At 41.5% G+C, this 24782-nt stretch overlaps 1 protein-coding gene across 4 annotated transcripts in view; it reads left to right on the top strand.

Moving 5' to 3' along the window:
* sestd1 (SEC14 and spectrin domains 1) overlaps nucleotides 1–24782 on the top strand; it is a 45316-nt gene that overhangs the window by 1269 nt on the left and 19265 nt on the right. Inside the window, exons 2-8 of one of the 4 annotated variants that reach the window (XM_017470256.3) lie at nucleotides 2623–2685; nucleotides 3584–3667; nucleotides 6577–6685; nucleotides 9319–9409; nucleotides 13191–13304; nucleotides 22310–22423; nucleotides 24449–24543. In XM_017470256.3, the coding sequence (XP_017325745.1) occupies nucleotides 3613–3667; nucleotides 6577–6685; nucleotides 9319–9409; nucleotides 13191–13304; nucleotides 22310–22423; nucleotides 24449–24543 (578 nt within the window). In that variant the 5' untranslated portion in view covers nucleotides 2623–2685; nucleotides 3584–3612. Of the gene's footprint in view, nucleotides 1–2622; nucleotides 2686–3580; nucleotides 3668–6576; nucleotides 6686–9318; nucleotides 9410–13190; nucleotides 13305–21289; nucleotides 21530–22309; nucleotides 22424–24448; nucleotides 24544–24782 lie in introns of those variants that run through there. The other 3 variants (XM_047156211.2, XM_053680802.1, XM_017470257.3) reach the window with 3 other exon arrangements.

Here is a 24782-nt window from a genome sequence, read left to right as displayed (position 1 = left end):
CTGAAACATTAAATATGTTTATATGTAGTGCAGTTTTTTTTGTGGACTTTGAGTTTTCTTAACCCCAAGCCTTGACCACACTACGTTTTAAAAAACAAAAACAAAAAAGTTCCAGATTTATTTTATACGATTACTGTAACATTTGACAGCAAAAACCCCAAAAGGAATATTCCTTGCACTGACTTGCCAGTCTATTGGGAAGTGTCGCGTTGTTTTTGGAAAATAATCCATGTTGTAGGTTTGGAAGAGTTCAAATCGGCGTCCACTAGATGCCACGTCACAGCCAAAACATTACTCTACAACTGTAACACTTTAAATCTTGAACCTTTCCGCCGTCATCTTGATTGTTGTCAGTGACTACATTTACATGGACAGCAGTAATCTAATTATTGACCTTATTCTAAGTAAGACAATATCCTGATTAAGGTGTTTACATGAGCTGCTTTTAGAATATTCCTTTCATGTACACGTTTTATGTGTTATAGAATATAGATCGATTAACGTCACACGTCATTACGTCACCTCGTCACGCCGCCCCCGCCGGGATTTCATGTATCGACATTCTTCATTATGATAGTTTACAGTTTGGGGGTGTTTTTACTTTTAATTTTACGAAAGCTTCAAGTGTGCCTAATTATTTGTCGTGCTATATGTGCTAATAGACAACTGCTTGAAGTTGTGGGCTGCGTCCCAAACCACGTACTTACCGTCTATATAGCAGCTGAGATGCATGTATTTCACCTGCTATATATTGTAGTAGGTAAGTAATAGTGTGATTAAGGTGTGTGCATGTCTGTAACGTACGTTGATAATGCGACTAAAACAGGAACACTCCACACGTCTTAATTCCATTTGTGTTTACTTTGAGTATGACTTTAGTTGGAATAAGGTCATCAATAATCACTGTTTACATGATAGTTTCTTAATCAGAGTATCGTCTCAATCAGGTTAATATCGGATTATTGTTGTCCCTGTAAACGTCCTGATGGTCGTGTCTCGTATCGGAAACTCTGATTGATTCATTGATTGTTCAGCTGGTTTGAAGGTGACGAGAGGTGTTTAAAATCCAAACACTATTGAAAACGTGTACCGTATTCATTTAAACGCGGCTTGCCTAAATGTGTCTCCCAGTAACGTCTTAAAATATTAGCGCACATGATCTGTTTTTGATATTTCTGATTGATACGGAGAGGAGATTGTAAGTTTCTTTGTGGGGGGGTGTGACCCCTTGTTTTGGGAGCCCCTGGCGAACAGACAACACAAAATAACAGCAAAACAATGCGTAAAGGTTTTAGCTACAGATGTTAAAATGTGCTACTGGTCCGTTGTTTTCAGTAGCCCTTTCTCCTGATTACAATTTTGTGACGCCTACAAACTGAAATAACAGATCGTTAACACCGAGGCATTCTGACGCAAGGCAGAGTTGAAACAAAACTTCTCCACTGCAATCTGATTTGATCCGAGGTAGCTAATGATTAAAATCAACTCGCTTGCGTTATGAAGAATGAGCCTAGTAGCGTTCACGTGCTGTTTTATGGCTGCTGTGTGAACCGTGGAAACGTAGACAGACATGAATGAGGTTCCACGATTCCCCTGGTTGATTGATCGATTAATAAATAAGTAGGTTACTCATTCTGATGTTTAAAAATTGTCAATACTCTGCTAGTGAGTTTAGTCTCAATTTGTCAGTTATTGCTGTATTTACACGGCTCCTGTGAGACGCTGACGTCGTTATTGTTCGAACAATTACAACGGAGTTCAAGCGGAGGGGGAAAAAAACGTCATCTCAAACATAAGTCATGTTTTGAGATGTTCAGGACCTAAAGTCCCAGAATGCAATGCAGTTTTCAGCGTGGTCGATTCAGCTAGTTAGCGATCTACGCGAAGACCGGCGTGACTGCGTCGAAATCGACACGTCGGTCCGATTCAGATACGATGTTTGCCATACGTAGCGAATTGACCGCAAGACGTGTGCGCGTCTTCTTAAAGGGAAAATGCAAACGAAAGGGATGCGTCGTAAGACCACCGCTGAGCAGATGTAATTTCAGTGTTGGATCTTGGTACATGTTGTCCCTGACGTTGTAGTGTGTGTGTGTGTGTGTGTGTGTGTGTGTGTGTGTGTGGTGCTAGTACAGAATTTGCGGATCAGCAGTTAAGAGACTAAAAGCTCAGCGTTTTTCACTATTACTTTCTGGCTGCTGGAGATTTTTGTTTAACCCCGAGGTGTTTAAAATCCTAGTGACACTGCTATACCTGATCCACTCCTACCCACAGTCACGAGAAGAAGAAGAAGAAAAAGAATGTTTTCTGCTCAGTGATGCTCCCATGGAGTTCCCATTTTATCGATTCTGTTTATAACCGCTGCTTAATGAGCTGTTTAGATGTTCCATCGGATTTCAGAGAGTTGCAAAAGCTTTGACAGTTTTATGAATCCTGAATCTATTCTCTAAATTAATTATCACCCCCCCCCCCCCCCCCCCCCCCCCCGTGTTCTTGTGCTTCGCCTGCTCTCATCCACTCCTCCAGTGTTGCATGGATTTTTCCCAAAGTGGTGTAGTCCAGCCGGGAAAACCCGTTTCTTTTGTTCTTCTCACCCGTGTTCCGCTTTCCTCTCTGCTACAGGACATGGGCTGTGAAGGAAACGCATGAGGGAATGATCTGAACTGTTCCCGGCCACTTACTGAGGTGAGACACAGACAGATAAGCCAATCACGTTTTATATTAAATCAATGGATCGATATCGTGAGATACAGACGTGGAGGCGGTTTGGTCCGTGATGTCTTTCAGCTGCGCGAGCAAAGCAAAGCGCTTCGTCCCACGACTCTACAGATTTAAAAGCACTTTGCTTGCACAGCTGATGAAGGACTTCCACCTGAAGTCTTGAAACTTTATGCACCGCAGTGCAGTGTCAGCCCCCTCCCCCCCGACTGAAGTTGTTGATTCCTCTAAATCCTGTATAATAGCGTCGCAGTTCGTAGGTGAGTCGGACCCGACGTTGAATTTTTCAGCTGAACGGAATTACTCGGTTTTCACCGTGGCTGTTTTTATTAAGATCACCTTCAGTCAGTGTTTTTACACCATTATTAGTGTTGGAAAGCATCGTTCAGCGTTTCAGTGCACACCGACGTCTTTCCAATTTTCCAAACCCATAAATGTTTATTTTATTGAGTTTCTGTGTGCCAGTAACACGTTTAAACATTTCCACTGCACAGTGTATCGGATACTTTGGCACCAGGAAAAATAAACAATGCTGTTTCCACTGGCTGTACAGTTCAGTCCCAAAAGAACCAGCTGTGTGATTTATTTATTTATTTATTTATTTAGTTAGTTAGTTAGTTAGTTTGGGTACCTGATCACGATGTAGTGGTACGTGAGGATGTGGCCAGGGGTACAGGTCTGACCTAGGGATGGGCGATACAGACTTAAAACTCTCTCGTGATATTTTCTGCAGTAACGATATACATGACGATATGACACTAGTAACGTTCAACACTATCTTTTTGGAAACAAGACAGATTTAGATATGTTCCACTTGTGCTTCTGGATATCAAGGTGAAGATTTTGTGACTTCTGTCTCTTGCAGCTGTCTGATTCGAGGAGAGTCGTTCCGGTATGGAGGCCTCCGCAATTTTGCCTGTGCTGAAGAAGAAATTGGCGTTTTTGTCAGGTAATGAATGAAGACCTATAATACACGTAACACTTTAAAAAATTTATATATATGTACATAAAACAGCACTATTGACTTCTCGATTCTGATTGGTCGAAAGGTGCTGATTTAAAATTTTTCTGGCTGTAGTTCATATCACCGGTTTATATTAACGTGCTCGTTTTAACGCGTTATCGTTTCTATAGTAACAGCATTCACAGGGACTTGTGCGGAGGACACATAGTCTAAGACTACTAATAAAAGGGTTACACACACAGTTGTAATTTAACAATATAATATAATTGTTGATTCCTCTAGGTGTTCGTTTCTTTTATGGAAGGAGTCTCCGGTGTCAGTGCTTCGTAGCAGGCCGAGGTAAAGCTGTGACTTTAGGTTTTCTGAAACAGGAAAGTCTTCAGGACACAGGGAGGAGTTTACTGTACGCTTTCTGCTTCGTTAGTAATGTGACTAAGATTAACTCGATTAAGAGCGTGAAGAAAGAGAGGACGGCGAAGGAACGTCTGTTTATAGCCGCACTAAAGAATTAACAGGGACTTACTTGCGTCATGGACGTTAAATGTAGCTCTACTTGGGTAAAAAGTCTGCGGTACAATTTACCGTGTTTGTAGTTACCTTCAGCTTTGGTGAGTTCTCCTCGGTTTAACCCACTTCTTCTTCTTCTTCTTCATTAACGCTTTATTCATTTCTTTTTTGTCATAGAAGTCATTCACGATGAAGGTATCTGATTCAACTGAAAACAAGGTTCTAAAACGTGACTCAGATCTAATTATCATTCCACGCGGTCCTGGTTACCCGGGCGCACTCGGAGGAAGGGGATAATGACGTTCGCTTCATCCGATTCGTATCGCGTCTCTTTTTGGCTGATCAGTTCGTTTCATCTAAAGTTGCACTACTGGAATGTTTATCCAGAAGAGCAGAGTGATCTCTTGTAGAGGTTTGATTAATAACCGTGAACGTTCCTGTTAGAAGAACAGCTGACGTGCATCTTAGTAGATCCGCGTTCACTGCACTCGTGTTCTCTGGGAGTGAATTTTTATTATTTTTTTTTCTTTTTTTTTTTTCTTGAACGTTGCGTTTTTGGTTTCAGTCGTGCTCTTTTTCCATCTCTGAAATCCCGGGTTTTTCCAGCCATCGATTCTCTCCCACAGAGTGACATCTGGAAACAACTTTTGTCTTGTCTTTGCTTAGGAATCTAATGGAGTATAAGCTGATTGATTATGGGGTGCTGTAATTTGAATGACGGTTTAAACCACTAATGACATGTGCTTGTCGGTTTTAAAGTCACGCCTGTGCACTTCTGTGATTTTCTCAGGATCAAGTGATGTTGAAAGGTTGTTTAACATGCCTTTAAAAGTTTTTTTTTTTTTTAATGTTTATACATGTATATAATATATTTATACACACACTACTAGTTAAAATTTTAGACGTACTCATTCTTTATTTTATTTTTTTTCTGTATATTTTAGAATAATAATAAAGTCATCACAACTCTGGAGTAACACAAATGGAGCTATGGGAATTATGTTGTGATTAAAAAAAAATCCAAAATAATTTAGCATTTTCAAGTAGACCCCCTTTTCACCTAGACTTTCCAGAAATGTATCCTTGGTGTTTTCTCACCTGATTACTTGAGGAATTTCCCTGAGATGCTTTTTAAAAAGTATTAAAGGAGTTCACACCTACGCCGGACTCTTATCGGCTGCTTTTCAGAATATTCTGTAAGAGTCGTCTGTAAAAAAAATAAAATAACATTTTTTTATATATATATATATATATATATATATATATAGTGTGTGTGTGTATGTGTGTGTGTGTGTGTGTGTGTATGTATGTATATTTTTTGTAAATAAAATGTTCGTTTTCTAATGAAAGAAACGAATACGTCGGCACGGTTATATTTTTCTCTATGACACCGATTTCAAACGTTTAATCACACACCTTCAGAACGAAAGGTTTTTAAGATCATGAACATTTTAGTCGAGTGTCCACAAACTTTTGACCGCTAGAGTGTGTGTATACGGGTAAAGTTTGTCCGGTGGTCTCCTCGTTTCATTTCCAGTGGTGCTCTGAGTACAGTGGGGGGGGGGGGGGGGGGGTGTAAACATTACAATTCGTGTGTGTGTTATGGAAGAAATAAAAACACTTATGGACACGTTGTTCTAGGAAAACAATCAACCACGTGATGCAGATTTACTGGTACCACCCTGAATTTCACTATTTTCCGTTAATCGCACATCCCTGTGTTCTATTCCTCTTACACCACAGCAGTTTACAAACAAGAATGGCATGGCATACTTTTTACCCATTTATAGTTACTTTTATGAAGCGGTACTTCACGGTACTTAGTCGTTCCCTCACCAGCCTTTCATTTTCCCCCTCTCTCTCTGTCTGTGTCTCTCTAGAAGTTAATAATATGGAAAAAATAGTAACCTTCTTGTGGTGGAAAAACCTAAAGAAACCGCTTTAAATAGCGCTGACGACTCCTTCCACTAATAATGACCAACTCCTTACCGAAAGCTTCACCACACCAATAATTAGACATTTTTCTTTTGTCGAGTAAAACATGTTTGTGTAATTATAGTCTTAAAATGTAATAAATTAGTCTTCGATTACGCAGGGCGTCCACCATACGAGTCCGTGTGTATGAGCCGTTACTACGGATATGATAACGTATTAGAACGAGCGCGTTAGCGTAGCGGGTGTTATCGAAAACGAATCTGTACCTTCTGACCAATCAGAATTAGGCGAATCATTCTTTCGTGTTTGGCGACGAGCGATGGAGTCTTGCACGCCTGCTTTATCGGTCTCCTTTCGTAAAAATGTTTGTCCTTACGCCATCGCCATCCTGGTCCTTAATTGGTCATCGGTTGTCTCTCTTTTATTTATTATAATTTTTTTGTACACTTCAGGAGGTAAAGACCGGCGCAGCGGCCTGATCCTGACCATCCCGCTATGCACGGAGCAGACGAGCATGGAGGAGCTCAGCTCCACTCTGGACTACTTGCTCGGCATCCCCAGGTCAGCACGCTCCATTCTCTTTACCACAGCAGTACTGGGCTATATGCTGATCTATCAAGAAGTTAGCTGAAATGTTATCCATGTAGTATTAATAATAATAATAATAATAATAATATTATTATTATTATTATTATTATTATTATTATTATGATGATGGATTGGGCAGTAAAAGACAGTGATGTTTCAAATACTTTCAAATATTGTAATTATAGAAGGTCCTTATGGTGTAGCCGTAGTCCTGTCCTTGGTTAAATGATGCTAAGACGTGACCGAGCCTGCAACAACCGAATGTGTGTGTGTGTGTGTGTGTGTGTGTGTGTGTGTGTGTATATATATATATATATATATATATATATATATATATATATATATATATATATATATATATATATATATATATATATATATATATATATATATTTTCACATCTCATAGAAACTTTGAACGTTTATACTATACTACCCTCTTGATTCTAACATACAACTTGTATGTAAGCTGAATAAAGCTGGCTAAGCTAACCAGTGTATCACTTGTTACTGTACATCATCATCATCTTATTATTATTATTATTATTAGTATCATTTCCTTATTTGTAACAACTCCTGCTTCATTCCCCAGGCATCATCGAAGGCAGGTCACCTGTTTGTTTGATTTCTTATTAGTACGCAGCAATATAGCTGCTAGTAACGCGAGTCAAACCCCCCACCCCCCGTCTTATTTTTTGTCGGATTCACACCCCCGTCGAGATAATGAAGCAATTGTTTATTGCAGTTAATACCACTGTGCAGTTGAATGCTTGCATTAGATTGGTCAAAAGATGTCTGTGTATTTTCGTTCAACAGCACAAGTAGTTCTAACATGATATAACATCTATATATATATATATATATATATATATATATATATATATATATATACATATACACACACACACACACACACACATCTATCAGCTATGACATGAACGTTTATGGTAATGTGCTCATTCTGATGCATTGCTTCCATAATAATACTCAAACATGTGGATTTGTATGGTGGACATGTGACCTCATTTATGGCTGATGATAAACTGATTTAGAAACGTTTAACGAAGTAATCCTTAGAATTGTTGATTTTGTGAGGGTTGTCTTATGCTTTGTGGGTTTTTTTTTTTGTTTTTTTGGGGAGTAAAGTGTGTGTGTGTGTGTGTGTGAGAGAGGGGTGGTGGTGGTGGTGGTGGTGAAGGAATAACTGTTTATAGCTGCTATAATATAGGTGAGGACAGGAACTAACTTGTCTGTTGATTGTTCCACAAATCTAAAATTAAACCGTTAAAATGTGGAATAAAACGCAAAACGGAATAAAACCCTTCCAGACATGTTTTGCAGTGGGGAATAGCTGTGACTTAGAAATTAATATGATGAAAATCCCATGTCAGAACTTGTTTATTATTATTTATTTTTTTACCTTTGCCAGCTACAAAGCGCAGACACTGGAGACTCCTTCCTTAAACGTTACAGAAAGCTACACTGTATCAGTGATCACTGATTGTGTGTTTCTTTGTTTTAAAAAAACCACCACTGCTTCTTCAAACCATTTATTATTCATTAGTCTTGGATTACATTATGTGGAGTTTCCGCTGTACCAGTCCCTGCGAATGAGCGGTTACTATAGAAACCTATAGCGATTTGAAGTCGGGGGAAAAAACAAAATCACTCCTTGTGCAAACACAGGGTTAAAATCTGAGCAAGTTAAGGACACGGGGAAGATTTTACACTTCGTGTAATTACTTTGCTCTTGGCTGTATGGAAGTCCTTTTTCAAATCCTTTAATTTGACCCTCTTGAGTTTGCTATTCGTTTATTAAACGTGTCGCAAGTCGTGTTCCCACACTCGCTCCTCTCGGATTGCTCTCCGCTGATATTCTATAAGCGGTTTTAATGAGTCTGGCGCCTGATCACGAACCCTCCAGACTGATCCAGACTGTCGTTTAAATGCCAGCTGAGCCGTGCTACGGTCTGACGTGCCACTCCGTTTCAGATTTGGCTTGTTTTTTTTGGACTATTTGAGTCACTCTGAGAGCAGAGTGTGCTGAATATCACCTTACTGGTAAACAAATGAGTGTGTAGGACAGAAACGTAGCATGGTAGGTTCTAGCTTGTATCACTGAGTCGAGCTTTTTGGATTTGCCAGTCTCTCTGTTCATTTATTCTCTCTTTAACTACTTCTTTATTGATTATCTAGCCACCTCTGCATCAGCGCCTCTCTCTCTGTTTAGTCCACTCTGTTCATATTTCCCATTTGTCTGGCTTCTATAATGGCTGGGTGACGTAATGATGATGTACACCGATGAGCCATAACATTAAAACCACGTGCCTAATATGTAGGTGCTCCTAGCGTCGCCAAAACGGCTCTGACCCCATCGAGGCATGGACTCCACATGACCTCTAAAGGTGTGCTGTGGTATCTGGCACCAAGACGTCTGTCTTTTCCCTTTCCTTTCCTTTCTTTTTTGTTTTGTTTGTTTCCTTTTATTAACGTCTCTATGCTTCATTCTCTCCATATGACTCTCACTATCCATCTCCTATCTTTCAATTCATACAGCCATGTCTCATTCTCATCCTTTATCTCCGTCGTGTGTGTGTGTGCTCACAGTGAGAAGTGTAAAGCACGTGGTTTCACGGTCATCGTGGACGGACGGAGATCTCAGTGGAACGTGGTGAAGACGGTTGTTCTGATGCTGCAGGTAGGAAGTGACGAGCATGCTTGTGCTCTCACACACACGCGCGCACACACACCGTACAACGTCCACACGGCGACACACTTGCACTATAACATCAGAGGAAGCTTGTTTCCAAAGTTATCAGCTAACATATATTTCTTTTGCCGATTTGTGTCACAGGCTGAATTGAAATTTCCTTTACGTTTGTCTGCGACGTAATCCATGAAGAAAAGTGCACATATTAGGGTTTTTCAAATATTACCTTTCGTGTAGTGTGTGTGTGTGTGTGTGTGTGTGTGTGTGTGTGTGTGTGTGTGTGTGTGTGTGTGTTGGAGCTGCTTGTGAATGTCATTCACCGACTGCTCGCTGATGGATGGAGCTGAAACTCATTATGGTAGTGGGCCAATCACAACAGACTGGGACATCTGACCAATCAGAGCAGAGCATGCTCTCTGAAAGGAGGAGTTTAGAACGAATCCTTTAGAACGGATCATTTAACGAGTCGTTTGTGGAAAAAAGGTAACGCTGCAGTTTAAATTATGAGCGAATGAAAGTGTTTTTTGACCTCGGATGCTCGTAAATCTATAGTATGAGACCTTTAAAAAAAACTTAGGCACGTTTCAAATCCATAATAAGTGCGCTTTAAATCTGTTAGTTAATTTATGTGCTGTAGAGCCGAATAATGTGAGCATGTCTCTTATTTACTATATATCGCTATGGGTTATACCATTCATCACATGATCAGCAGGTTTAAAATGAAGCCCAGCTTCGAACGAGTTCATGGATTATTTGGAACATGAAGTACACTTTGTTCCATGACTGGGTTTTTTTTTTGGTTCTACAAGCATAGAGAAGTATTTTAATAAAACCCCGTGTGATCTGACCCACTTCAGTCGGGCCGCTGCCTCATGACCGTGTCGCTTCTGTATGAAAATTTATTGCTCAAAATTTCCCTTGCTGATACTCTCTGGGAATTTTGTTAACATGCAGTGTGTGTGTGGGGTGGGGGGAGACTCTAACCGGGTACGGATTGATCCGATCTGGGTTGTGTTACGAAGAGATCATCTTTCTTCCATGTGAAATGCAAACAAGTTTAACTCGCTAGTCACAAGGAGAGGAAGTCAGCCGGCTCTGAGCATTTTATGTTCACTATTTACACGCTGTACTCACTTTAACTCTTAGTATAGAACATAATGCCATGATGACCAGCCATGTTTCAGGGTCATGTTTTGTTTTGGGCAGGGATGCTTTTTCTGATGCGAACTCACACAGTGTTTGTCTGTTTTTTGTTTTGTTTTTTCACTTATATAGTGCTTTTTGTTTTAACCTTAGCGGCTATAAAAAGCTATACACCGTGTCTCATTCACCCATTCACACACACACACACCAGTGGTAGCAGAGCTGCCATGCAAGGCGCTAACTTGCCATCCGGCGCAACTTGGGGTTCAGTGTCTTGCCTAAGGACACTTTGGCATGTGGGGTCATGTGGGCCGGGAATCGAACCGCCAACACTACGATTAGTGGACAACCCGCTCTACCACCTGAGCCACAGCCACCTTACAGTTAGCCTGTATGAACCTGAATATGAACACATTCATTTCTGAGGTAATGGCAGCCTATAAAAGGAGGAAGAGTTAACGTGTGGCAATGCTCTGCGACGTCTGAGCTGTGTTACCGGAAGATTTGGTGCCTGCCGTGCTTCAGGCTGATTTTTACATGCGTACACAAGTTGGTCACCGTGTCTATTTAATCAGGTTCTCTTGATCCACCTTTACGGCTTGTGTGAAAATCTGATGTTCTAGGTCTGATATTTATCCAGAAATCTTGAAGATTTCTAAAAGGTTCACAAACTTTCAAGCGCCACTGTGTCTGTGTCTGTGTGTGTGTGTGTGTGTGTGTTTCTGAGGACGTCAACAAGCGACATATCCTTCGGTTGCCACGTCAAGTCTGGGATGTTGGTGGGTTTCCTCACATGAACTGCTTGCTTCAGGTTCTTCCACAACATTTCTATTGGATTAAGGTCAGGACTTTGACTTGGCCATTAAGGAATATGAACTTTATTCTTCTTTAACCATTCTGTGATAGAACGATTCGTGTGTTCCTTGTCTTGCCTCATGACCCAGTTCCTCTAGAGATTCAGTTCATGGATGGATATCCTGTCGTTTTCCTGTAGCATTCACTGGTATAATGGTGAATCCATTGCTGCGACCAAACCACGACACTACCACCACCATGTTTCACAGACAGGAACGCGTTCTTATGCTGTAGTCAAGTGTTTTCCTTTACACTATTACTCGTCTTGCTAGTGGCAGTACGTGCTGTCTTCCTTTACGCCTGTTATTTAAAATGTAGTCAAACGCTCTCCACTTAAGACTCCAATTAAAAGAGCTGTTAATGGAAGGTTTAATTTTGGTTAAACCAAGATGTAATTATAAACCGAAAAGCCTCACAGTGTGAACTATTCCAGGGAACGGGAAGGATCAAGTCTTCCTGTAGAGACGCGTTTCTCTTCTCCTGTTTCGCGTTGCACTCGGCTGATCTCGTAGCCCTTGACCTGGATTTTTCAGAGACACTCGAGTTGAGATATTCAGCTTGGCGGATCTCTCCTTTATTTCTGCACTCGGCACTGAATGACAGCGTCAAAGCATGCTTCTGCCCAAAATTGGTCATCTCCCTGTGCCTGAGGGGATCTGGCTGAAAACCGACCTCTCCATGTCTGCTTCTCATTCGGTGTCACAGTTCGCTTCAAGGTTTTTATCGTGTGGAGGAAAAGGAGGGGGGGGGGACTTTTCAGCCAATATATTTTATACGGAATTGATGATGAACTTCCAGAAAAATGATCTTGGGGACAGATTGATCTGCACAGTTTGATGCTTTATCACCCACAACTTTGCATGAGGGACTGATTTGTTGGACTGGCACATTCAGATAAAGCAGCTGTCAGACTGAACATGAATACATTTTGTCCTATAGGAAAGCCAAATCACTGATCGGACATGAACGACACGGGTTTTTTTTGTTTTTTTTTTTGGTCTGTGTGTGATGGTTAACACGTGCTTCCTCCAAGACACCAACCGCATCTTTTCAAACTGCTGTTCATGCTGCATCACAAGGCAGCGTAACCGTGCTTTCCTCAGCGTGTTCCTCACAGATGCCAGGGATTTGCTACTGTCGCTGTGACTGACAGGGGAGAGAGTGTATGCCCCTCCCACCCAGAGAGCACAGCTTAATTTGCTCTCGTTTCCTGCTCACAGGTGACCATCTTCGGGATTCGAACTCGCGATCTCCTGGTGATAAAGTGAACACTTTTTCTGAGTTTCTGCTTTGTTTTAGTTCATGCTGACATTAACTGCGTGGACTTCAGTCTGTAAATCATGAGCCGAAGCTTTGTGAGCCAATGAGGGAAAAATGGGCAGGACCATGATGGCCCTGGTCTACTGATGTGCCCTAGTGCTTTTGTGGTAAAATTTCAGGACTGGGTCGGACAAACCATGATCTGGGTCGAACGTGCTGACGTGACATGTGTCCAGACATGCACGCTGAAGAACGTCAGCGTTAGCTTTCCTGTGTGCTGTTATTGAAGAGCTTTACATCACTCTTGCATCCTCTTATGAACCAAATTCATGGCTTTGTTGCTGAATGCGTGTGGAGATGATTGTAGTGGTGTTTGTGGTTATCAGTGTAATAGCTTTATGTGGGGAATTTTAATGGTTGTACATCTGTAAGGTTTATCTTTATGTTGCTGCTTTTCCTAAGTGTGTGTGTGTGTGTGTGTGTGTGTGTGTGTGTGTGTGTGTGTGTATAGAACGTGATCCCAGCTGAGGTGTCCTTAGTGTGTGTGGTGAAGCCAGATGAATTCTGGGATAAGAAGGTCACCCATTTCTGCTTCTGGAAGGAGAAGGACAGGCTTGGCTTTGAGGTAAGTGCTTTTTTTTTTTCTCTCTCTCTCTCCCTCCCCCCTTCCTTTCCTCATTCTCTCCCTCTCTTCATTCATTCTCTCTCGCTCTCACTCTGTCCTTCTTTTGCACTTGTTTTTTTTTTTCCTCCCCTCCCCTTCCTCTCTCTGTTTCAGTCTCTCTCCCTGTCTCTCTCACTATCCTTCTTTCACTCTCTTGCACTCATTCTCTCCTTCCTTTGCTCTTTGTCTCTCTCTCCATCCTTTCTCTCTCCCCCCACTACTTTACAGAGGGCTTGTCCACTGTGCATTTCTTAGGATTTTTGTCTCAACTGAAGAGGATGGAATGAGACCCGGGTTATTTTTTTGATAATACTTATCTTTCAGAAAGTGCCCCAGTGTCAGTGCTGTTTGCCGAGCTATTTTAATAAATCACCCCCGAAACCATTCCATAATTAGCCGTGGGGTTTCATAATGCGCGTCGCACAAATGATGGTGTTGGATTTGATCTGTTTTAATGTGTGTTTGACGACATATTTCACAGTCCTGCGTCAAATCCTTCATGATCATCACGACTGATTGTGCAGGAAGGCTTTGAGCTAGTTAAAAACAGAGGATCAGCTCAAGAGTAATGATGACAGTAAATCTGTGTTCCCAGAAATGTCGTTTATTTTTCAGCGGCCTTTGCACTGTTTATCCATGTCTTAATGATGACAGTGTTTGTGCACTTCAGGAATAATGTGATTATCGCAGCTCTGAGTGCTGGCTAATGGATGTTTTTTCATTTATTTATTTACATTAATATTTGCTTAACATGTTTGAATGGTGTACATGTGAAAGAAGACATGCCTTTTTTTCATTTTTTGTTTTACCCGATGACGAGCAGCCTTTTTCAGTTTATCCAACACCAATCCAGCGTGTCAGGATTACCGCGTGAAGGATTCGTGTCTGAGTTTAGATTCGAACAGGTCACGTCTGCGTCAGAACGAGAACACCAATTAAACACGACGCCTTGTTCGTGACGCACCAGTCTCCTGGGTGCTGCTGATGAAGTTCACTTCTCCAGAATATAAGGAGTGCAGTTAAGGCTCTGCTCTCAACGAGTCGTTTTTTCTACACACACACGGCACTGAACGTGGTTGTATAATACCAGATTGTGCTGCAGGTACAGTCAGAGGCACCCTGGGGCTTCCTGCTTTATAACGAGGTAATTTCCTCCTCTGACTGACTGTAATGAACCGAATGAAGAAACAAAATCAGGCAAAGGGCCGAGACCCAATTATTCCTCGTTGCTATTCACAAACAAGTCGAGTAATTGCCTGCGGTCTAATGGCTGCTTTTAAAAGTTTTCATCGCACCGTCTAGTTGGATGCGTGTGTGTGGCCTTGTAATGCAGTGACCTGTGTAACTGAGCCGGGCTCAAGCACTCCGCTCATTAAGTGCTGTGATTGTGGTCAAGACACAGGTTATAAAGTTGGTTGTTATGCAGGATGTTATTAACCTTTTCCATTATTTTTTTTTTCCACCCGTAATGACCGTTTCATTCACGAATAGCTTGCTTTAATGTCTGACTCTCCTCTAAGTCGAATAACTTTGTATGCAGGCAGTGTTTTTTTTTTTTTTTTTTTTTTTTTCTCTTTCTTTTTTTCTTCTTCTTCAACTGCGGACCCCTAAAACGTTTACGTGCAAATCAGTTCACCGGCCTAGAGCTATAGAGGCTTCTTCAGTTCAGTCTTAAATACCAGTCCTTCAAAAATGTTTTAAATCTGTTTGTAGTGTTAGCTTTTTGTTTGGACACCACAGCATGCCGTGCGGTGAAAACTCCTCCAGCGAACGAGTCATGAAATGTGTGCATTTGTAATCAGGGGGTACGTGCTGAAAATTTGGCTGCTGAAAATGATCGGACGTGTCCTTTTTGTTTTTTCAGCCAAAAGAGGGAAAAACTGTCAATGTTTTGCCAAGGGGGAAATATTAAAGCTTTAATGAAGTGTCAGTTCTAACACGAATAATGATGAATGATAATGAAAACCAGTTTTATTAAAATGCAGGTTTTTTTTCCCTTTACCGCACCTGTTACTACTGAAAGCACTGACATCATCAAGAATAAAACTGTTCCCCCTTAATAACTTGCAGCCTGTTTGTTCAGGTGCCCTAGTGGAGTAGACGCCAACGTCTGCAGTCTGTCTGTTGTGCGAAAATGGCTATAAGGGAAATGAAAGGAAGGTATTTCAAAGTAATATGTTATGTATCTAAATATGAAATCTGCGCGTTCTGTTGTTGTAGAGTACTGAATAACTGAACAGACATATCGCCTTGGGACTTGTTTAAAGCCTGCTGCAACTCCCGGCTTAATGTGGCTGGGTATTCTGGACATCACATGCTTTTTGCAAACTTTTACCATCAAAAATTTGTGTTCCAACAAGGCAATAATAAAATAATGCAGCTGATGAGGAGAGCAACAGTTATATCATAGTTCATTTTGTTTATTTAGTACAATGAAACATGTATAGAGCAGGATCTATATTGGTATGCCTGTCCTTTTTGGTTTAAGTGAGTAGTGATTGGTGTGCAGTGCTTACACTTTGGGGCAGCAAGACTTCAATGGAATTAAAAAAACAAACAGGAAATTGCCATATTTTGCCCCCTGAACAAAGGGTTAAATAAGTCAAATTTAAAATCCCCTTAATAACTATAGCTGGGTCAGGTCTGACTCCACTCACTGGAATTTGGTTTCAACTCTTGCCCAGGTAGGAGGAGCTGCCTCAGGTCTGACTCCACCTAATGGAATTTGGTTTCAACTCTTGCTCTGGTAGGAGGAGCTGGGTCAGGTCTGACTCCACCCCCTGGAATTTTGTTTCAACTCTTGCTCTGGTAGGAGGAGCTGGGTCAGGTCTGACTCCATCTCTGGATTTTTGGTTCTACTGCAAGGAATTCTATTTTCGCTACATCGCTAATTTCTATTTGACTTTTCTAATTGAATTTTTTTCTACTTTAATTAAAACTACTTTGTCATAAGGTGCATACTGTTTTTGCCCAGATCATAACTTGGTTAGACATGTAAAACCTCTTTGAAATCAATGGAGACACTTTGGATGGATTTGCAACATTGATGATGGACTAATCCCCCCCCCAGCTGTCACCATCCCATCTCGGTTAACATCTTTCGGGGGAATTAGAAATATCTTAGTCTTGCTTTTTGTGTCAGATGTGAGGTGGTGACGGCAGCAGTCCCAATGCATTGTGCATCTTTATGCTTTGTTTACGCTCATAAAATTGATCGAGCATGGTGTGTGATTACTTTCATGATGGAAATCATGTTAGTTAGAACAGAGAAAAATCCCAACACGTCTATAGAGTTTTGGATCCGTCAGTCGTGACACACACAGCAAGCATCTAGGACCTTAAACGTGATGTACAGGTACATGGTGGACTAGGGGTTGAGCTCTCCTGTCAGTAATGCACATTGATGACTCATTTGCCATCTTGTATGACAGCTCTGCCTTCTGTCTGACCACTAAGAAATGATGAAATATGTCACATTGTCCTTCCAGAAGAGTCATGTCCTCATATCTGACACACAAACGGTTTTGTGTGTGTGTGTGTTGCAGTTGCCATTTAATTTGAGCTCCACCTGTTTCAGGATGTAATATGGGCCAGTGCTACCCTCTGGGCTGTTTTCCTCCCTTCCGGCCGTTCTGCCGAAGCAGATGGTGCCGTCTGGGCTGGAATGGAGGTCGCTGTACTGATTGCATTCAGCGAGGTGACCTGAATGGGGATAGTTGAGGGAACACTTAGTGCGTGACCTACGCGCAGAATGGAGAGGTTTAGTACAGCTGATGACAGACATACAGCACAAGGACCATCCTGTATTCAGCATGCCCCTTAAAAAAACGATAAATCCTCATTTGGCATCATTGTAGAAACATACGGAGATGAGAGGCTCTCTCTCTCTCTCTCTCTCTCTCTCTCTCTCTCTCTCTCTCTCTCTCTCTCTCTCTGCCAGCCACTCGGCTCCCAGAAGACCAGTTATTCTAGCTTTGCGCATTTTTGTGCTAATTGCATGTTCTTTTCTCCCCCACCAGCTTAAGAAGTAGCCCAGTGACTTCCACAACACCTGGCTCTTACCCAGAATACGGCACTGCTGCTGGCTGGTTAGTTTTATAGCAGGAGGTGGAGTGCTTTAAGTAGCTTATTTTACTGCCAAAAGTTAAGAGCCTATGATTTTCCAAAGCTTTCAGGCAGATTAGGTTTTCTCTCATGTAAATATAGATATTTGAATTTTTCCTGCTTGTGAGAAAAGTTGTTCTTTTCTCTTTTAAAGGATGTGCATCGATTTTTAGATATCAGATGGGATTAAGGAACCTCTAGATGCACTAAACAGCCAAATGTTTGTGGACATCTGACAATCAAAATCATGTGTTTTTGCGGAACATCGCGTTCCAGATTTATTCCCCCTTTGCTGTTATAATGAGCTCCACTCTTGTGCGAAGGCTCTCCGCTGTATTTTGGAGCGCAGCTGTGGGGATTTGTGTTCATTCAGTGACGAGAGCATTAGTGAGATCAGGCACCGATGTTGAGGAGTGAGGAGGTCTGGGGTGCAGTCGGAGTTCCAGCTCATGCCAGATATGTCCACTGGGGTTGAGGTCAGGGCTTCGTGTGGCGTTCTTCTAGTCCAACTTTGGAAACCGTGTCTTCATGGAGCTCGCTTTGTGCACTGGCATGTCGTCATGCTGGAACAAGTTTGGGTCCCTTAGTTCCAGTGAAGGGAAATTGTAAAGCTACAGCATATGAAGACGTTCTATACGGTTGGGTGATAACAGTGTGGAGGAGAATTGTTAGGGAAGAAATTAAGAAAGAAACCTTGAGGGGAACCTGACTCAAAATGCCAAACTTCATTCCAAGGGTGTTCAGTGGGGTTGAGGTCAGGACTTTATACAGACAGGAGGGAAATAATAGTACCCGTCATGTCGATACTAGAATCGCTGTCTAGCTGCACATCCCAGATTTCAGCACGGTCTGCAAACATGGCTGATGAAGACTACAGTACCCAGATTTTCTCACGTTCACACTCTCCTGATTACTGATTATACACACTTGGACTCCATCACCTGCACTGCCACACACACATGCTATACAAGGACTCTCCGTATTCACGGTCATTGCAAAGTATGCGCTCTGTGTCTCTTGTACCAGTCGATACCAAGCCATTTGATCCATTGTTTGTTTCTCTGGTTTTGACCTCGTTGTGGTATTGATGTCTTTGATCTTGTCTGCCTTTGTTTATGCTGTTTGTTCATTGCCTGACCCTTGCATGTTTATTGACCACGTTCTTGGATTTTGTCTTTGTACTGTTTGCCAAGATTATTAAAACCATTAAGTACCTGCACTTGTGTCCTTCACTGCTTCGTGAATCTACCCAGTTATGTCACGTTTCGTTTCACAAACTCTAGCTTCACCATTTGGCCAAAAGTATGTGGACATCTGACCATCACACCCATATCTGGTTCTTCAGTTCAATTCATTTTTATTTGTATAGCGCCTTTAACAATTGGACATTGTCTCAAAGGAGCTTTACAGAAACATATAAACACAGGATAGAGATTTTAAGTGTGTGAATTAATCCCTATTGAGTGACGGTGGTGATGGTTCTGAGGAAAAACTCCCTAAGATGATATGAGGAAGAAACCTTGAGAGGAACCAGACTTGGAAGGGAACCCGTCCTCATCCGGGTAACAGCGGATAGTGTGAAAGTAAAGGAAAGTTCATTATGGTTTAATATGAAGTCTGTTTTGTTGAACTGATCCACTGTTCACTAAAGGAAACTAAAGGAGTGCAAAATTGTATGTGGTAATAGCAGTCCTTCTCTGCGGCTCTTTTCTAACCCTTCCCACAAAGTTGGAAGCACACAGTTGTATAGAATGTCTCCGTATGCTGTGGTGTTACAGTTTTCCTTCACTGGAAATAAAAGGCCCCGAACAATGCCGACTGCACCCCAGACCTCTTCGGCTGACACCAGTGCCCGGCCTCACTAATGCACTTCTGGCTCAATGGACAAATCCTTACAGACTTGCTCAAATCTAGCAGAAAGCCTTCCCAGAAGGCTGCATGTTGTTATAACTGCAAAGCAGGACTAAATCTGGAATGAGACGTTCATCAAGTGTGTGTGTGTGTGTGTGTGTGTGTGTGTGTGTGTGTGTGTGAGAGAGGGAGCGAGAGAGCTGGTCAGGTGTCCATAAACTTTTGTCTATATAGTGTATGTTCTATTTGACCTTGTGTTCAATAGAATGGAGTATACTGGTGCCTTTTAATTTGCTTTACTAAACCGAAGATCTTTACAGTGTCTAACGTTGACCAACATTGCCGGTATTACCCATCTGTAATTACACACAAAAAGCCAGCCTAATGTTAACAGCTACATTTTAATAACACTGCACCCAAATACCAGCGGGTTTACGTTTCTGCTTAGCAGTGTGTACAGCGAAACCGCACATAGCAACAACTCCAAATCTGATGCTGCTGACTGCTCCAAAACCCAAAGGAACTCCCTGGTACTATTGAGACGAGAAGGTTTTTATTTTTTTTATTTATTTTTTAAAAATTGGTATATAGATAGGCCAGCACCCTTTTTTATTTTAAACCACATTGATTACTTGCATATGTGCAAAGTGAAGGCTTAATTGGTAGAGGATTCAAGAAATATATCTTCTGGTAAATCGTCAAGGTCGTTTCAAACACGGGCTGAAAAATGAAATGTCACAACTCAGCCGTCACTTGATTTAACGGGAATTTGCAGCAGTGCAGGGAGGAATCTGTTTGCCTTTAGTTGTTCGCTCAGTCTCTCAAGTTCCTCTGGAGCCAAACCGTGTACAGTCCAAACTAATTTTCCACTCCAGCAAAATGACTGCCTTCCAGTTAGTGGATTCCTGTAGTTTCTGGGCAACTAAAATAAAGCACGTTGGAGCGTTCAGTTGCACTAGTTAATGAGTTTATGATTTGTCTGACTCTGCTGTGTCGGCGTGGACCTTAATCACGGTGCACGGTTTTGGACGGGGCTAATTAAACATTAAAGTCGTGCTGCTTCACAGAGCGGTTACTTGACTAAAAGGGCATTGTGTCGTTCTTAAATGCCAGATCGATTATGTAAAAGAGGTTCGATAAGTGTCTACGAATCATACTAGCTCTTTTTTTGTGTGTGTGTGTGTGTGAATCACTGTCTATCAAATCTGTGCGTGGACGGATTATTCCCAAGGCTCCTTGGCCGGAGTCTTCCAGCTGTGTTCAGGGTCGGCGTATTTGTTGGTGTCCATTGGAAGAGGTAAAAAAAAAAAAAAAAAAAAAAAAACCCAGGATAGCCAAAGAACATTCTATTCATTCTGTTTTTCTCTCCCTGTTTCTCACTTGTTCAAGCCTAGTGCGGCATGACGCAGTGACCGAGGGAGACACGAGAGCTCACAACGGAGATCGATCTGTTTCTGAGCTACACACACACACACTACAATGTGTTTGTTTTATATATTAGATGCCATGCTTGTTTACAATTCTCGTTCTCCTCTTTGATGCCTTTTGATATAAATCTGTGAAATAAGATGTGCGGTGGTGTTCAAATGTCAGAACACTCTCAGACCCAACCAAAGTCTTTTGATGATTCTGCACAGCTAAATGAGGAATAAAACATTCCAGTGCATGCGGTCTCAGAAAAATAATCAAGGACGGGTTGGTGTGATGCGGCCAGACGCAAAGTGGAGGTACTTTTACACCAAGATAGTGATGTTCATTTTACTATTACAGCATTTTCTTATTATTATTACAACACCACCACATTTTGTGGTTCAAATTTTTCATTTATTAAACGACACTTTATTTATTTATAGTTGCATTTTAACCTTATGTACTGTCCATGAGACAAGTTAGCTTAGTTAGATTGTAATTAGCAGTTGTTTCCCTTCTTTCTCTCTTTAATGTGTAGTTAATAAGACACAGCAAAGCCAATCTGTCTCTTAAGATTTTACTGTGTTGGACAACCAGTTGTCGTCACCGGATACGCGTTCCTGTGTTGGAACTAGTGTCCAAGCTGCTGTTATAGAGAACGAATCGCCAATCAGAATTGAGAATTCAACATCCCAGCACCACCAAGCGGTCACTGCTGGGGTCTTCATCAAGGCCCTTAATCTCCGGCTGCTCAGTTGAAGTGTGAAATGAGAGAAATGTACGTTGCTCTGGATAAAGTGTGTCTACTAAATGCCATAAAGGTAATGTGGAGTTCTCATCAGATTAGTTTTCTAAATGAAGCCCTGCTTTTAGGTCACGGGTGTTGACTCGGCTGACCATCTGAAAAGCCTTCCAAGCATCCTCCACCTTATACACACACATGCACAGAGACAGCTGCACACAGTTTTTATACAGTTTTACACACATTACTTGCGTCACCATTGTGTTCGTTTTGATTGGATTGCACATAAGCGTGTGTTGATCAATAAATGTTCACCAGACCCATTCAGCTCCTCTGGCTCAAAGCGGCAACGTTTGTCCTCCTGGTTTGCCTTCAGTGCCTTTCGTATGCGAGTAACGAGTGTCTGTGATATTTACCACAGTCATCTGATTCCACCCCAGCAGACGCCCGTCTCACCTGCTGTCTCTGCCTCCTCTGCCTTTAAATACCAGCTCAATTATTCACGCACGATTAACCTTGGCTGGCATTTTTGTCAATGTCGTTATTATTTTTCTGCAACGACACTGTTCACCCACAGCAACCAGTTTTATATTTATTTATTTTATTTTTTTTAAATATTTTTTTATAACATCTCTGGCATTTTTTGAATGCAAACGAAGTTAATAACTGTCAATGATATTTCAGATATAATTACAGCTGAATTATTACTATTATTATTATTATTATTATTATTATTATTATTAATGTTGTGATATTTCTCAAAGACATCCAGTTTGCTCATATGTCAGAGATTCAATTTCTCTGAATCAGTTTTTGAGATGATCTGTCTGACCAGATTTGTGTGTGTGTGTGTTTGTAGGTAATCCTGGTCTCGGCTAATAAGCTCACACGGTACATCGAGCCTTGCCAGCTGACCGATGAGTTTGGAGGGAGTCTGCAGTATGACCACATGGACTGGCTCAACAAGAGGCTGGTCAGTAACTAACTCTGCTATAATTATTTTAAGCTCGTGCACAGATTGTGTTTCCGTGTGAATTCTTTGTGGGAAATGATTCATCTTGGATAGTACTGTGTGTGGGTGTTTTTTTGGTGAAACCCTGTCCGGGATCACGGCACTACAGAGTTTCTCATATTCCGACACGTTTTGTTCATCTCATTGTGCAATGGGAAACCGTGCGGTCAAGAGAACTTCAAGAGAACAAGAGTCTTGAACATGTCTATATTCTGTAGCGTTACTACATGTTCCAGTTTAGGCTGTAAGTGCAGCTGCAGCTCTTCTGGGATATGTCTTGATCAGCTTTGCACATCTGGATCCTCAATATTTCTCAGCCTGTACCAGACTGGATGTTGGATAAGAGCATGTCTTGCCACAGATGCGCAAATCCGATCGAGGCAATTCTAACATGTTCTTGGTTTTTGAAGCACTCCACTGCAGCTGTGGCGGTACGCTTAAGGTTGTTGTCCTGCTCGAAGGCGATTCTCGAACATGGCATAGTTTCAGATCTTTCCAGTCTGGAGTGGGTTTTCTCCTATGACTTCCATGTATTTGACTCCAACCCTGAGCCTAGTTTCCCAGACCCTGTTGATTAAATGCGTCCACGCAACATGAGGCTACCAGCATGCTTCACTGACTACTTTTACATGGACAGCAGTAATCTAATTATGGACCTTATTCTGAACAAGACAATATTGTGATTAAGGTGTTTACATGAGAGGCTTTGAGATTATTCCTTTCATGTTCCCGTTTTATGTGTTATAGAATATAGATCGATTAACAGCCCGTGTCATTACGTCCCCACGTCACGCTGTCCGACGTTCCCGCCTGAATTTCACGTATCGACATACAGTTGGTCTTCGTTATGGTACCGTTTACAGTTTTGGGTGTTTTTATTTTTAATTTTACGAAAGTTTCAAGTGCGGTTAATTATTTGTCATGCTATACGTGCAAATAGACGACTGCTTGAAGCCGTGGGCTGCGTCCCAAACCGTATACCTAGTATATAGTAGCCGAGATACATGTATTTCTCCTACTATATAGTAGGTAAGTACGTGGTTTCAGACGCAGCCGTGCTCTCTTGTTTGCCGTCAAACGGTTGAGCACTGCCGTGTGTGTATGTGTCCTGTCGCAAAATGCGGTGAAAACTCACACGTCGTTAATAGTGTGATTAAGGTGTTTACATGTCTGTAATGCGCTTTGATAATGCGACTAAAACACGTCCACACGTCTTAATTTCATTTGTGTTTACTTCGAGTATGACTTTAATCGGATTAAGGTCATCAATAATCGCTGTTTACATGCTAGTTTCTTAATCAGAGTCTCCTCTTAATCTTGTTAATATCAGATTATTGTTGTCCATGTAAACGTACTGACTGTGGGGATGGTGTTGTAAGGGTTGACTAGCTGTGCTGAGTTTTCAGCCAAATCTAGTGTTTTGTGCCAATGACAGAAATTTCCATTTTGGTCTCATCAGACTAGAGAGACCTTTTGTCACCAACAAGCGATTTCATATGTTTTTTTTTTTCATAAAGCCCAGCTTTGTGGAGTGTCCAGGCTATGACCCGTATGAACAGCTTATCTCGTCCGACTAATCTTCTCTGTATCCCATCAGTAACTATTGGTGGATGGCCTGATCCAGCAGAGCTGAGATTGTGCCATATTCCATCTATTTTGTAATAATAGATTTAATGGTGGTTGCTGGATTTATTTTTTAATACCAAAACCCAGATTGAACCCAGCCTCTGGGTTCTTTCAGGAAAAGGTGTATTTATATGAAAGTATTTCATGACCCTTTAATTGCATTCCGTTGGCAACGGGGGGTGAATACTTGTGCAAAACTTTGCAGTATTGATTTTCTCCATACTTCAATATTATGTGCTGTTTTGTTTCATGATATAGACTCTCAATTAAATTCTTTTCAGTACCAAGCTCCAACAATACAAAATGTGTTGTTTTTTTCCCCTGAATGTAAATTTTTTCATAATTCTGTGTTTTATGCAGGTGTTTGAAAAGTTCACCAAGGAGTCCACTTCCTTGTTGGACGAGCTCGCCATCATTAACGAAAACGAAAAGACCACTCAGCCGGATAAGTCCAGGTAATCTACGTCCCTGGTTCAGAGCGATACGCTGCTGTTTCAGTCTTTAGTGCTTTCTCGCTGGCTTTTATTAAACCGTATTAAGTATTCATGAAGTCCTCTGCTCTCAGATTACTCGAGTGATTTAGTGCTATCAGCTGGCCTCACAGCAGGCGCCGGGACTCGGGTTATATTCCGTGTAGTTCATAATGGACCAAGTATAATAATAATGCTGTTGCTTTAGCTATTCTACGTTTAGC

Source organism: Ictalurus punctatus, chromosome 6 (genome assembly GCF_001660625.3).
Source record: "Ictalurus punctatus breed USDA103 chromosome 6, Coco_2.0, whole genome shotgun sequence".
NCBI classification, from domain to species: Eukaryota; Metazoa; Chordata; class Actinopteri; order Siluriformes; family Ictaluridae; genus Ictalurus; species Ictalurus punctatus.
This window is presented reverse-complemented; position numbering and strand designations above follow the sequence as displayed.